Below are 15,794 nucleotides of genomic sequence, written 5' to 3' on the forward strand. Positions count from 1 at the left end.
ACCGACCTACCTCCGCTTCAAGGGATGTATGCCTGTGGGAAATGCCACATTTGTGGATTTGGAGATAGATCTGACTCCTTTACAGATGCAACAGGAAAGGTGTATGAAATTAAACATTTCATTAACTGCAATACTGGAATGTCCCTGTCATAAACTGTACATAGGCAAAACAAAGCGTCCCTTAAAGGTCCGCATGGGGGAATAGATTTTTCGGCTGTGGACACTGTCGCCGAATGGAGTAAACCCTGAGCTGAATTTACAGGTATTCCTGACTCTGTAAGTTGATCTCCACCAAATTGATCGGCTGTCAAAATATCATAACAAGCCTCAGTTTGTACAAATGTATCTATCTGTATACAGTTTTTCATTCACATTGTAATACAACTACTAGTGAATTCAATAGATGTGGTTAAACGCATATAATGTCAATCTGTGAATGTTTATTTACCTTTTACATCAATGATCATATACTATAAACTACAATAATCATATACTGCCACAAGATGGCAGCAGTGTAAAAACACTTTTCCCCTTACAGCAGTCTGAATTCCCCCATGGGGTTAACATGACCATGTCTAGGCAGGAAGTGATGTAATAGGAAGTAATTGCCTGAGTGCCTATATAAAGGCCTCTGTTCAGGACAATGATTCACTTGTGATAACCACATGTTGCAAGTGGGCTGGATATGGCTTTTTGCGCGTGCCAGCGCAAGCCCTCTGCTGATAACCAACCTGGGCTTTTCATCACTCTTTGGCCTTCATCCTGTCTCTGGAAATCTACAAACAACTTTAAATGGCCATGCGGCCCCATGTGTTACCAGGTCTAGAGTGATTTGCATCCTGCAAAGGTCTCTGGATTCACTACCTTGTTGCTGCAATTGAGGTCCAATTCAATGTCTTCTAAACGGTAAGTCTTTTTCAAGCTGGTATATCCAGCAAGTGACCACAGCCTGAACATTTTTTTTGAGGCTTTGTGGTTTGACTTGGCTGACTATCTTTTTCTATTTAACTTATATGCAGTCTTGTCTTTAATGTTTCATGGAAATGTGCTGCCTATTTAATTGGCTCACTCCTTGACTCAAGTTGCATTTCTACATCATGCCACTATTCTATACTGCTGCATGACACTATTCTACCATCTTTATGGTTGATGGTGCTATGCCAAGAAACCAAACCTGCCTTGTTCACTGACTGGCAGGGATACCTCCAGCCAAAATTGCATTTTGTCTGCGGTGATCAATGCCTTTTTCAATACTTTAGATACCTAATGCAGCTTTAAAGGCATATAGGGAGTCTGGAGGTCCATGGTTAAACACCATGGATACTGGTTTGTGCTACCAAGATTTCCCTGATCTCTCTCACTAATTTGCACAAGCAGTATGTTTAGTCACACTAACTTGAGGTGATTGACTTGTGTGAATGATTTGGATATGGCTGAGCTCATGGTAATATTTTTAAGTGATGTCAGTTTTTACCATGTGTAATTTCTTATAATGCTTTCCTTTCAATGATACTTTTTTCTAATTCCAATTAAGTTATGTCAGGTTAAGCCCTGGTCCATTTTGACATGCGATTTGACATGTCAAATTGTTGGCAATGACACCGTCCTAATCGGTGCAGCGCTGCAATGGTTTATGTACTACTTTTTGTGATTTTAAGCTGTGACTTGCATCTGTGCAGAAACCTGCACAGATGTCTCTAATTGTGGCCAAAATCGGGACTGACAAGCGGGAATGAAATTGTTTGTGTTCAACTGAACTCTCACAGCTTTATTCCCGCAGACCAGTGGGAACCTGGGCTAAACTGCAAATTGTTCCATTTCCTTCATTGAAGGAAAGGATCCATTGGGTCCTATTCCCTTTTATTTTGTGTGTGTGTATATATCTTACACAGAATTTGGTTGACAAACGTATGGAATTTGGTCTGTAATACACTTTCTGCCAGGAATGTTTGTTACCAAAAAAAAAATCTATTATAGTTTTCAGTAGCGTGACAGCTATGCAATTGTATATATTCACATTGAATAAACCTATGAAACAAGACATATGGGCCCTTCAGAAAAATGCTTAAGTTGGATCATAACACCCATAAATACAACAATAAATGTCTGATTTCTAAATCGCATTCATGTTGTATAAATATAAGGGTTCTAAAACGTGTGGGAAAGCGTAGCATCCATTTCATTATCTTACACATTCATTGTTTCTATATCCACATGAAGACTCCAACATCCATCATTGCCTGGGGAAATCATTTGTTGCTGTGTAAAGACCTTTCTATATAAACAAATCTTTAATTTTCTTTGTCAGGGGTTTGTTGAATCTACGTAATGTATCTATTTCTGAGAGATCTGCTTATCCAATCAGCATAAAATTATGTTAACCCCAAACTGAAGGCTTGGCAATGAGTTGAGATTTGTATATACAGCTCTTTCAATCATACTCAAATTAGAGAATTTACTGCAGGGATGGCAAATTAAAAATGTTAAATAGAAACGACTTTATTTTCACATAATGTAACAATCCTGCAAGCCACCACGCCTATCAGCTAAGGTATAGAAATAAAGCTGCTAGTGTGAAACATGTTTCATAAATCGTGCCAAAGACTAAAATGAAGAAAACGCAGCGCTAATGAAATAGTGCACACACCACTATACAAAGTAAAGGGGTTATATGTCCGTTAAGTGAAGTAGATGTATGCAAACAAATAGTACAAGTAAAATTATTCAAAAAAATAGATTAAAAAAATCACCTCACACTAAAAATGCATAATGGTGGTAAACAGTCCAATCCTTAAAAATGATAAGTCCATATGAAAGTATTCTAAGGTGCTTCAGTGTGGATAAAAAAAATTATGAGAAATTCCAGTGCTTTAGGGCATGTAATCAGTAGCAGCAATCCAAGGGTGATGTATAATACAGTTCATAAAACACACATCCCTGTGAGTGATCCAAAAGTCATGCCAAGGTTTAGTCACAGGTGCTCCCCTATGATCACCTTAGAGCATGCGACCTTGCAACTAAGCTTGGTCTGTGCACGCTTATGAGAACCACACCTGGGTTCTAATGGATAATCATGGGTTCCTGGTTCCTTTGCAGCCAGCTCCGGATCATAGAATATATAAGAAAAAAAAAACGGATTGTGTAAGTAATGTTTTAACAATATTTATTTAAAGAGATCACTTGTCGGGGTACTCGCATATTGCAGGTGTGACAGTGCACCACTCTATAACAGGCTCATAGCGAGATACAGATCGGTATGTGATAAAGTCCTCTCAGCCTCGCACACTCTCCTGCTGTCCTGTCCCCTACGTGTGGAGCTGCCTGCCAAGGAACCAGGAACCCAGGATTATCCGTTAGAACTCCGGTCTGGTTCATAAGTGTGCAGACCAAGCTTGGTTGCAAGCTCGAAGGTGAGCATCCATTACCATAGGGGAGCACCTGTGAGTACACCTTGGCATGACTTTTGGATCACTCACTGGGCCGTGTGTTGTATGAACTATATTATACTTGGATTGCTGCTACTGAATACATGCCCTAAAGGCCTGTGGAATTTTTCATTTATTTTTTTATCCACACTGAAGCCCCTTAAAACACACAAGTCCATATAAAAGTTTTCTAAGGATTGGACTGTTTTGACTATTTATGCATGTTTATGCACCTTAGAGTAATGCCATTTTTGATATGTTTTTAATCATGCAATTTATTTTTTTGTATCATTTTACTTGTACTATTGCACATATCTACATCACTTACCGAACACATATCCCCCTTTCATTAGCGCTGCGTTTTGTACATTTTATTTACTTTATTTTAACATTGCTTTTTTTTTGTAAATGGTTCAAATGATCTGGCTTTTTCAGCCTGGAACTGATCCTTTTCTGCACCATAGTCCAGCAATGAATTGGTAAAGCTGTCTGTTGGTACTAAAGATATATGGCCAATTTCAAAGTCAATTATGGTACTGATTGGATTGTAATATGCAAAGCCTGCAAATTATAGGTGGGGGAACTGATCTGCTGCCGTATTGTTCCAATTTTAATTTGACGACTGGCTTGAGAATATCCCCAACCAATTCTGTGCACAGGAATTTGTTTTGAACCTTTTTTACTGGCTGTTACATTTATCACATCAGAATCAGGGGCTTCAACTCCTTTAGCAGGACGCTACTACAGTGTGGATGCAATGCTTTAATATCAGCCTATATACTGTTTAGCTTTGGGCATGTGTAATAACAAATAGTGTTGAGCAGAATACGCCATATTCGATTTCGCGATATATCTCGAATATATAGTCGAATATTCGAGATATATTCGCTAAATTCGAATATTCGTGATATTTTATCGAAATGAAATGATTGCGAATTTTCGGTATTGCGAATGCGAAAATAATTGCGAATTTTTGATAACTGCGGTAGGAGCACTCTGATTGGCTCAGAATATTCGTGATATTTTACAATACAAAATAATTGCGAATATTCGGCAAATGCGGAAGGAGCACTCTGATTGGCTCAGAATATTCTTGATATTTTACAATACAAAATAATTGCGAATATTCGGCAAATGCGGAAGGAGCACTCTGATTGGCTCAGAATATTCTTGATATTTTACAATACAAAATAATTGCGAATATTCGGCAAATGCGGAAGGAGCACTCTGATTAGCTCAGAATATTCTTGATATTTTACAATACAAAATAATTGCGAATATTCGGCAAATGCGGAAGGAGCACTCTGATTGGCTCAGAATATTCGTGATATTTTACAATAGAAAATAAAAAGTGTTTTGCATTGGTGGTGATTCTTTACTCTATCCATCTGTCACATATCAAAGACATTTTTATGAAAGATTATTTTTCTATTATTGGGACTATATTTCTTTATATATTTGTTTCACTGTGTATTTCACAAGTTATTTGCGCTTGCTTATTTTATAATTTGCCCACATGTCTTGTCACTAGACATATTTTTTATTCTTGTAGAGCGACTCCATTTTCTGTCTTGTATTAATTTATGTTGTATAACATTTTTGAGTTGCTGCTGTATTCTCCCCTTTAAGGTATGCGCAATTTTTTCCTTCTTACAAAAAAAAATAATATCAAACATACAAATATTCATAACAGAAACATACACAAACCCCCCCCTTTTGCATCAGAGACAATCAGAGTTCTCCTACCACAGTTATCGAAAATTCGCAATTATTTTCGCATTCGCATTAGCGAAAATTCGCAATTTTTTTTTTTTTATATTCGGCAACATAAAAGGATCGCCTCAGCTTAGCTACTCTGCCCAGGGTCTCTAATCATACCAGCAATGCTTTTAGACGTCGATAGGATGTGATCTGTTTTAAAAATAAAATTGAAAAAATGCGAATATTCGGAATTGCGAATATTCATTGCGAAATTCGAAATATATCGCGAATACTCGAATATGCCATATTCGAGCCGAATATTCGCAATACGAATATTCGTGAGCAACACTAATAACAAACATTAGGCTGGACATTTACTATTCCAATCTCGGCCAGTTCAACATGACCGGCCGAGACTCAAACTGTTAATGGTAAGGCTAAATGTAACAAGCTGATCGCTCAAACCACTTGTATACAACCAACAAGATTCTTCAATTTATTGCAAGCAACTGCTATAACCGCTAGCACTAATCCCTGTCTTCTCCTGGTGGGGGTGGCTTCCCCCACCCGCCCCCCTAGGAGAAGATAATTGATTCCCCTGTCAGTTCTGTGTTTGAGGGTTTTTTTTTTTTTATCCTGTCACATATTCTTTGTATATATTGGGACACAATTACTTTGTTTTTCTCCTGGGTTAAAGATCCAATTGGCAGCCAGTTTTCCTATAGATATTTACTTATACCTGCAATATAACTATACACATAGTCGTCAGTGATCCCTCAATGAAGATTTGCACCTTTCTGCATTCCTCACATTACAACCTGATGTGCACAAGAATTGCTCCCACAGTTCCTGGGGTGGATGTTTTTAGGAGGCCCCTGGTCCTAAGCACCACACGGTGAGTTGATTTGAAAGTAAAACCAGTGAAGGACATTGCTTTAATCTGTTTGTTTTAAATATTTGGTTATCATTTAGATATATAAACCTTGGTTTTACAAGCATAATTCGTGGAGAATGCTTGTAATCCAAAGCACTTATCAAAGAAAGTTTCACCGTAGAAGTCAATCAAAACTAAGATAATTTGTTCCACCTTGACTTCTATTGCATGCAATACTACATGTGGCCAGAGGGGCGCTGGAGACTCTGAAACCCTTGGAAAGGTTTGGAAAAACTTGGAAGTGGAGTATTTCAGTGTGTTTGAGCATCACCGGCGCCCCCGCACCAAATGTGGTACTGCAAACCGAGTCAGGATTTAAAATGGCTTGTATTGTGAAACTCTCATTAACCGCGTTACTCGCATTCTGAGGTATTGCTGTACATGGATTGCACCTGCTAAGGAAGTTATTTTCACAAAATGTGTATTGCACAATAGGATGCAATATTGTGTTTTTTAGTATGCATTTAAATGTTGAATTATATTAAAGTTATGTCCACTATTGACCAACAGCATCATGATTCCTCAACTGTACTATGTTTTTTTTATTTTTTTTTAACCTTTTCTATATGAATTTACACCATGTTTCCATGCAATATACCAACTATTAGGTACACGCCTCATTTAAAGTCCCCAACTTTTTTGTCCTGTCTGTTTTGATGGGAGAATCATGCAGCCCTGTTTCTCTTTTTCTGTGTTCCCCACCAGTGCTACTGCCCCCCAATACCCCAAAGCAAGCCACTTGCTATATAAAAAACCCATGCAAGCTCAATCCTGAGCCAGGCTTTGTGTGTCCATTGACAGGTTGGCTTGGCCTTAACCCCCTCATTTCTGTGATTGACAGCACCAAGATCCAGTGCCTCCTGCTGCCTCCAAATCCAGTGAGAAAGCTGCTGCTCTTGGGAACAGCACTGGCTTGAGTTTGGGCTCAAGTATTTAGGGGGGATTGAAGGAAACCCAATGGTTTTTAGCCTAAGAGAATGCATTAAGGTAAAGTCTCTTTACAACCACTTTAATACTCGCCTTTTCTGCACCACTGATATCTCTGTACTGAAAAGACATAACTTGAGTCTTTGCAATCTGATATGTTGAGGATTGGCAGATTTCTTGTTTCCCATGGTGCACAAGGTTTCTCCCACTGACACCTTCACTACAGTACACATTGTTGACGTGGGGGCTGGTTGAAAGCACTGAGATAAGTCATGTAAGTGTCTTTCCAAAAGTGGCTCAAATTCTGGAGTTCTGGCAGAGGCGAAGAGCACAAGTATAAGAAAAGTACCGGTTCTCCAAGAAAATACTGAAGTTGAAGTTTAAACTCCTTTGTTGCCAGAGCCATGTGCTCCTCCTTAACCTCCCTGGCGGTATGATTGTCTGGAATTTTGTACCAAAAGCGGTACAATTATGTTGCATGGAAATTTGGCGTTTTACATTGTAGGCCTGTAATTCTTAAGAATAACCCGCTTAAATCTGTCCAAACAAGAGTCTAGTAGACATCCCGGGTATGATAAAGTTTGAAACACAAAATCATGAATTATAATATAATTAACTATAAATAATTATCAAATGTAATTATAATAAAAAATATTCCACAATGTAATCAAATCAAAAACACTGAAATTTACTGAGCTGCAGAATTGTCGCTGTCATTACTTTTATTTTTTTATGACGAATTTCCCCACAAATCGCTATCGCTCAATTCTGCAAGTGATTATAATTTTTTATCGTTTTCTAGCTGCTCTAAAATCGCTTTTGACATAAAGGGACACTTTTGGTTGCTATGGACAATCTGCAGTTTGCAGGCAGAAAACTGTTTATTTTATAAAAGTACATGCAGAACACTAGACGAGGGTGTTTTTTTACATACAGGACTGTAATCTATAAGATTAAAGTATACTGTATGTAATGTGTTTATTTACTTTTTTGAATTTGGCACCGTTCTCTGTCCCTGTGCATCGTAACGTCGCAGGGAACGGAGATCGGCGGCACACGGTTCACTGTGTGAATCGAGCGAGCACGCCGCTCACTCAGAGCGGGGATGCATCGCAGGGACAAGGTAAGTAACTTGTGCCTGTGGATGCTGCGAGGCAGCCCCCGAGTCTGGCTCGGGGATACCGCTTTTGGTATAAAAAATTCACCCCGAGCCAGACTCGGATTACCGCTAAGGAGGTTAAAAAACCTCAGGATAAAGTAGGAACATCAGGTAAGCCTATTAACCACTTAAGACCCGGACCATTATGCAGGTTAAGGACCTTGCCCTATTTTGCCATTCGGCAATGCGTCGCTTTAACTGACAATTGTGCGACGTGGCTCCCAAACAAAATTGGCGTTTTTTTTTTATTCACAAATGGAGCTTTCTTTTGGTGGTATTTGATCACCTCTGCGGTTTTTATATTTTGCGCTATAAACAAAAATAGAGCGACCATTTTGAATTTTTTTTATAATTTTTACTTTTTTTATAATATCCCCAAAAAAGATATAAAAACAATATTTTCCTTAGTTTAGGCTGATACGTATTTTACTTATTTTTGGTAAAAAAAATCGCAATAAGTGGTTATCGATTGGTTTGGGCAAAATTTATAGCACTTACAAAATAGGGGATAGTTTAATTGCCTTTTATTATTTTTTTTTTACTAATGGCGGCGATCAGTGATTTTTTTTTTTTGACTGCTACATTATGGTGGACACAGACAATTTTGACACATTTTTGCGAAAAGTGCTATAAAAAGCACTGAGAACTGTGAAAATGACAATTGCAGTTTAGGAGTTAAAACACTAGGGGGGACTGTAGGGGTTAAGTGTGACCTCATGTGTGTTTTTAACTGTAGGGGGGCAGGGCTGGATGTGTGAAAAGTGATCGTTTTTCCCTATATAAGGGAACAGACGATCACTGACATTGCCACAATGAATGGGGAAGGTGTGTTTACACACACACCTCTTCCCGTTCTTCAGCTCCTGGGACTGATTGCAGGACACCGGCGGCAATAGGGTCCTGCGGATGCGGTCACGGAGCTTCAGACCGGCTGGGCACTTAAAAAAAGTCCAGGTACGTGCTTGTGCCAAGCCGTGTTATTCTTCCGACGTATATCGACGTGAAGGGGTCCTTAAGTGGTTAATCACTGGGTTGGTGCGCCCCCAGAGAATTGGGTGGGGGAAATCTGCAGGCAGTAGAAATAAGGTGGTTTTACAGCTCCTTGGGTCACTTCTACAATACAGCATTGACCAAAATATAAACACAAGCTTATCACTTCTATTGTAACCACAAGGTTGTTCATCCTTTTACGGCAATGCTTTAGAATTTGTGTAGCGCCCTGCTCCCAATGATTGGGGCGCTATTCTAAATTTAGAGGGTGTCTGAGCCAATAGTGGGCTCAGACTTTGTTGAATTCTTTTGAAATTGGCCTCTGTTCTGGCTATGGTTGTGCTTGATAGGATTTTCCCCTGTTGCTTGTAGGCTGCGTCGCCACCTCAGGCCCATGATGAAACACAAGAAACCATGGTGCGTTAGGGGACCCTTATCGGCAACAGCCCAGTGGGAGTGGTGCCCTGCTGTGCATGCCGGGAAGGGATACTTAAAGGGGTTGTAAAGGTAATTTTTTTTCCCCCCTAAATGGCTTCCTTTACCTTAGTGCAGTCCTCCACTAACCTCATCCTTTGATTTTGCTTTTAAATGTCCTTATTTCTTCTGAGAAATCCTCACTTCCTGTTCTGTCTGTTACTCCACACTAATGCAAGGCTTTCTCCCTGGTGTGGAAGCCTCTTGAGGGCGGAGGGGGCGAGCAGGAGTGTCAAAATGCCCACTAACGCACAGCTCCTTTCTTTATCTGCAAAGTAGAGTGTCCTGACTTGCCTGCTCGTCCCCTCAAGAGGCTTTCTCCACACCAGGGAGAGCCTCACATTACTGTATGGTTAGACATAACAGGAAGTGAGGATTTCTCTAACAAAATAAGGACATTTAAAAGCAAAATCGAAGGATGAGGTAAGTGAAGGACTGCACAAAAATAAAAGCCATTTAGGGAAAAGTGTTACTTTTACAACCCCTTTACGGGGCAGACACCGTAGGCCCGGTTATGTTAGCTGAGGCCTACGATTCAAACAAAGATCCCAAGTGAGAAGGGTCTACCTGGGTGAGCAATACCCACTCAAGGAGTGGTGACTGACTGATTGGAACTTGAGATATTTTTGTGCATTCTGTACCGTGTATCTTAACCTTCCCCCTTCTCTCTATACACCAAGTTTTATACAGCAAAAATAAAACCGTTGAAGGTTTTAAATCTTGTGTGGACATTGCAATTCCTATAGACTTTCTTCCCCTGACAACAAACTTGGATGTAATATGCAAAACCCAAATCTAAACCAGCAGCTCCTACGGGGTAGTGCTACATATGATAGCAGTAAGAGTAAAGTTGTCCATAGATGGAATTAAAATCTGCTGATTTGTATATTGTTTCATTACCTTGTTGCACAGTTCTATCACCCCCTCTGTCCTCTCACACAGGATGATAGAGGACATATCTGATCCCCCTCCCCAGTGTGCTCTGGGGGCAGTCAAGTGTGACGCTAACAAGCTCACATTTCCAGCGGAGCGCATAGTAGAGGGGAGGAGAAGGGGGAGCAGATCAGCTGTGTCCTGTGCAAGAGGACGGACAGGAGATTGATTTGTCAATGCTGGTGTTTCTGTGGTGCTGTTCTTTAGATAAGCTTTCCGCTCAGCTGTGTGAATAGCAACCCTGACGAAGCCCCCCACAGTGACAGAATGCCAGGGCCCTGTTGCAAGTGCGACTGTTACGGCCATGATTCCGCCACTGATTCATGCCACCTTTGACCACTCTAGGGCCGACGAAGCTTCTGGCTACAAACTAGATTTTCTGAAAAATTGGAAAATTTAAACTAGAGCCGGACTATTGGCTATGCTCGGGAGGAAGTGTTTGTGTGTGTGTGTGATTGTGTGTGTGTGTGATTGTGTGTGTGTGTGATTGTGTGTGTGTGTGTGATTGTGTGTGTGTGTGTGTGATTGTGTGTGATTGTGTGTGATTGTGTGTGATTGTGTGTGATTGTGTGTGATTGTGTGTGATTGTGTGTGATTGTGTGTGATTGTGTGTGATTGTGTGTGATTGTGTGTGATTGTGTGTGATTGTGTGTGTGTGTGATTGTGTGTGTGTGTGATTGTGTGTGTGTGTGATTGTGTGTGTGTGTGATTGTGTGTGTGTGTGATTGTGTGTGTGTGTGATTGTGTGTGTGTGTGTGTGTGTGATTGTGTGTGTGTGGCCTGTGTCCTCTGTAGTTTGCACCTAAAGCTACTTGGTGTGTATTGTCTGTGCTATTTTTCTCAATGATTTACATCCATATTGCAGGGACCAGACATTTAAAGCCGCAAGCAGTTTTATCTTGTAGTAATCTCATTTTGTGCAGGGACAGTTCTAAACACGTGCCACTTCACAGGCATACTATAGACACCCAACAGGTACAATATGTAAAGGAAATAAAAAAAAAAATTAATCTAAAGGAACACTAAAGGTTTGTTTGTTATTAGATCAATTGATTGCTGTAAGCTAGAGCATTTAAATATCACTTACCTTGTTTTTCCTTTTGACCTCCAAAATTCAGTAATCCAGGTTTGAAAATGCCATTTCCTGTCACTCCTCTTCTTGCTTTCCACCAGCATCTGAGCCGTTTTGCATGGTGGAAAGCAGAATGTGCTCACCACCTCCCTATGACTACAGCCCTGCGTGAAGATGCTCTTATCACTCACAGGCATGGAGTTTTAGCCTAATGGGAACTGTAGTTCCCATTAGGCCCTGATGTAGCAAGAATTGAATACGCACCGCAAACCAGCAAGTCAGTGAGCATGATTCAGGAGTGACGGAGGTGAATAAAAAAGCTTGATTTCAACAGCTGTCAAACTAGTTATAATGCAAAACATTACTTTTTACTTCAGCTACTGTCAGACTTTAATTTAAGAGGAAAATATTTTTGTCTTTAAAACCCCTTTAAGCATCATTAAAATCAATGCTCCTGAAAAAACGACCGTTCTAAAAGTTTTTTCCATTGATGCATGTTCCCTGGTGCAAGACCTGGGCTCTGAAAGACGTTTTAGGACAATAACTTGCATGTTGGGCTTTAAAATGAACACTATTAAATTAGAACGTTTGAGTCCCATAGACGTCAATGGGGTTCTAAATGTTCGCGCGAATGGTAGGTCAGTTCGAAGGTTCTGGTGCAAACCGAACGGGGGGGGGGGGGGTGTTCGGCTCATCCTTATTCATAAGTGATGGTGCCTGCGTCAGACAGTACCTGATTGGTGTACACTTGCAGTGCTCAATTAAACACAAGGTCCCAATCAGCCTGCACTTCCTCCCGGAAGATCCTCTCCTTGAAAAATGACACCTAATGCTACCTGGTTGCATCAATTCCTAAAAGAAAATTTGTTGAACAGCACCTGACAAGATATGCTTCTATAGGATATGGTTTTGAAAAAGTTGTGAACAAAATTTTAATACGTAGGTGACAAAACAGACTTTCTTCAAAGAAAATGAATGGTCCCTCATAGCGATGACATTTAACTCCTTCCCGCTGAGCAAACGCACAGGAGGAGGGGACATCGCCACCTCTGCGCTCTTACTGGGCATCCCATCCCACCGGGAGACCCGATCCTCGATGCGCCACCATTGGCGCCTAGTAAGAGACTGAATCGAAGCCGCGAACGGCTTTGAATCAGTCTCAATGTGAACACGCAAGCAATGTCATGACGTCACTTCGGGTTACTTGTCTGCCAACGGCCCTGGATTTTAAAAAAATATACAGTAATAACCACTTAAGACCTGGACCAAAATGCACCTTAAGGACCTTGCCCTTTTTGCGATTCGGCACTGCGTCGCTTTAACTGACAACTGCGCTGTCGTGTGACGTGGCTCCCAAAGAAAATTGGCGTCCTTTTTTTTTTCCCCACAAATGGCTTTCTTTTGGTGGTATTTGATCACCTCTGTGGTTATTTTTTGCGCTATAAACAAATAGAGGGACAATTTTGAAAATGCAATTTTTACTTTTTGCTATAATATCCCCCAAAAATAAAAAAAACTTTATTTCCTCAGTTTAGGCCGATATGTGTTCTTCCTATTTTTGGTGTTTATCGGTTGGTTTGCCCAAAATTTGTAGCGTTTACCAAATAGGGGATCATTTTATTGCATTTTTTTTTTACTAATGGCGGCGATCAGTATTTTTTTTTTCGTGACTGCGACATGGCAGACACTTTGGACAATTTTGACACATTTTTGGGACCATTGTCATTTTCACAGCAAATGCTTTTAAAATGCATTGTGAAAATGACAATTGCAGTTAGGGAGTTAAACACAGGGTGCACTGATGGGGTTTGTGTTCAACTGTAGGTGTGACGTCATCGATTGTGTCCCCCTACAAAAGGGATCACACGATCGATGACGCTGCCACAGTGAAGAACGGGGAAGCCGTGTTTACACACGGCTCTCCCCGTTCAGCTCTGGGGACCGATCGCGGGACTCCAGCAGCGATCGGGTCCGAGTCCCGCTATCACGGAGCTTCGGACCCGGTTGCGGGAGCGCGCCCGCGACCCCACGGCTGGGCTTAAAGGACAACGTACCTATACGTTGATGTGCCCAGCCGTGCCATTCTGCCGAGGTATATCGGCGTGAAGGGGTACTTAAGTGGTTTAAGAATCGCCTTTTAGACCCAGATCCCTCCATAAAGAGTACCTGTCACCACTTATTACTGTCACAAGGGATGTTTACATTCCTTGTGACAGCAATAAGTGATCAACATTTTTTTTTTAAAAACAAATTTTTAGTATAAAAAAAAAATTTAAAGCGCCCCTGTCCCCGCGAGCCTGCGCAGCAAATGCATACGGAAGTCGCGCCCGCATATGTAAATGGTGTTCAAATCACACATGTGAGGTATCGCTGCGATCGTCAGAGTGCAATAATTCTAGCCGTAGACTTCCTTTAACTCTAACCTGGTAACTGTAAAAAAAAATTAAAGCCTCACCTATAGAGATTTTTAGGTACCATAGTTTGTCACCATTACACGCCATTATTACTGGGCGTAACATCTTTCACATTATACAAAAAAATTTAATTAACTTTTATCTTTTAAGTTGCGTTTAAAACACTGCAGCACAAATACCTTGTGACATAAAATATTGCAACAATCCATTTTATTTTCTAGGTTCTTTGCTAAAAAAGTTAGGGGCTTCCAAGTGTTCTAAAAAAATACGGATTTTAACTTGCAAACACCAAATGTTCGGCTTAGTCATGAAAGGGTTAAGCTGAAATTTAACTTAAAACATAGATTTGTTAAAACATTTGATTAAAATTTTGCGTCGTTCAGAAATCAATTGCACTAAATGACCACTACAGTCTCTCAAAATCACGTATTGAATTAAAGCGAATTGGTTTTGTGTCTTTTGTGCTGAATGCCTGTTATCTGTTTGAAAACGCATACGTGACTCATTGTTTTTCATCGCTTGTATAGCAAGTAGTGATGGACGAACATCCGATGGGACTGTTCGCGAACGCTAACCGCAAATGTCTGCGAACCGCAAGTTTGCGGCGGGCCCCATTGACTTTAATGCTGGGTGAATATTAAAAACCTGCAGGTCATATTTGCAGCCACAAAATACTTACTAGCTGTGCACAAATAGTCCCACAACATGGACACTGACCTACCAGAAGTATTATCTGAAAAATCAAATACGTAAGTGCCGGCCATTACAGGCCCCAAAAATTACCCGTCAGGCGTTCACCTGACAGCAAAAGACTTTGTATTCTGTGGCTTGAGGTACATCGAGCTATACACCGGATACAGAAAAGTGTCGGCCAGTACTGGCCCAAAATATTAGCCCACAGGCGTTCACCTGAATTTGAATGAAACATGGTCTAATGGTCACATGTGTTGAGTTCCTCCGAGATCCATGCGTCATTCATTTTTAAAAATGTAAGGTAGTCGACACTGTTGTGAGCTAGGCGAGTGCGCTTATTGGTCACGACCCCCCCCCCCTGCTGCGCTGAACGTCCTTTCGGACAGGACACTGGATGAGGGGCAAGCCAACAGTTCCATTGCAAATTGTGCAAGCTCTGGCCAGATGTCAAGCCTGCCCACCCAGTAGTCCAGGGGTTCATCACTTCTTAGTGCGTCCACATCGGCCGTTAACCTGATAGTCTGACACCTGTCGGTCTAGGCGTTCCCTGATGCTGGATCCGGGGGACAGCTGTCGCTGGGTCGGCTGAAAGAATGATCTCATATCATTAGTGACCAAGACATCTTCAAACCGCCCTCTTCTTGCAGGCACTGTTGGATTGGTACCCGAAACTGTTTCTCTGTGAGTGGAAATTCCTCTGCCAGTGCACGCAAAAGCAGAATGCAGCATTTCTCGAAGCAAGGCCTGGAAGTACTGCATTCTGATAGCCCTCTGTGATGGTGGTAACATTTCCGCCAATGTTATGTTTGTACCGGGGGTCGAAGTACGTTGCCACCCAGTACTGGTCATTGTACTTAAAGCTTTTTATACGGGGTCCCTATTAAAACACTAAAGCATGAAGGCCTCCATTTGCACTAAACTGGAAGCGCTGTACTGGCCTGGCTCCTGCTCATCCAGGATAATGTCATCCTTGTTCTCCACCCCCCCCCCATCCACAGACAACACCAGCAGAGGCGTCCCTAGGGGGGGGCCAGAGGGGGCCCTGACCCCCCCAACATCATGCTGTGCCCCA

At 41.2% G+C, this 15,794-nt stretch overlaps 1 protein-coding gene across 1 annotated transcript in view; it reads left to right on the forward strand.

Moving 5' to 3' along the window:
* Nucleotides 1-640: 640 nt before the first annotated feature.
* The window catches only part of LOC120937275 (cAMP-dependent protein kinase inhibitor alpha-like), a 242,708-nt gene continuing 227,554 nt past the window's right edge, over nucleotides 641-15,794 (forward strand). Inside the window, exon 1 of the mRNA XM_040350347.1 lies at nucleotides 641-906. Coding sequence (XP_040206281.1) covers nucleotides 893-906 — 14 coding nt within the window. The 5' untranslated portion in view covers nucleotides 641-892. The remainder of the gene's footprint in view (nucleotides 907-15,794) is intronic.

The sequence above is a fragment of the Rana temporaria genome, chromosome 4 (assembly GCF_905171775.1).
Source record: "Rana temporaria chromosome 4, aRanTem1.1, whole genome shotgun sequence".
NCBI classification, from domain to species: Eukaryota; Metazoa; Chordata; class Amphibia; order Anura; family Ranidae; genus Rana; species Rana temporaria.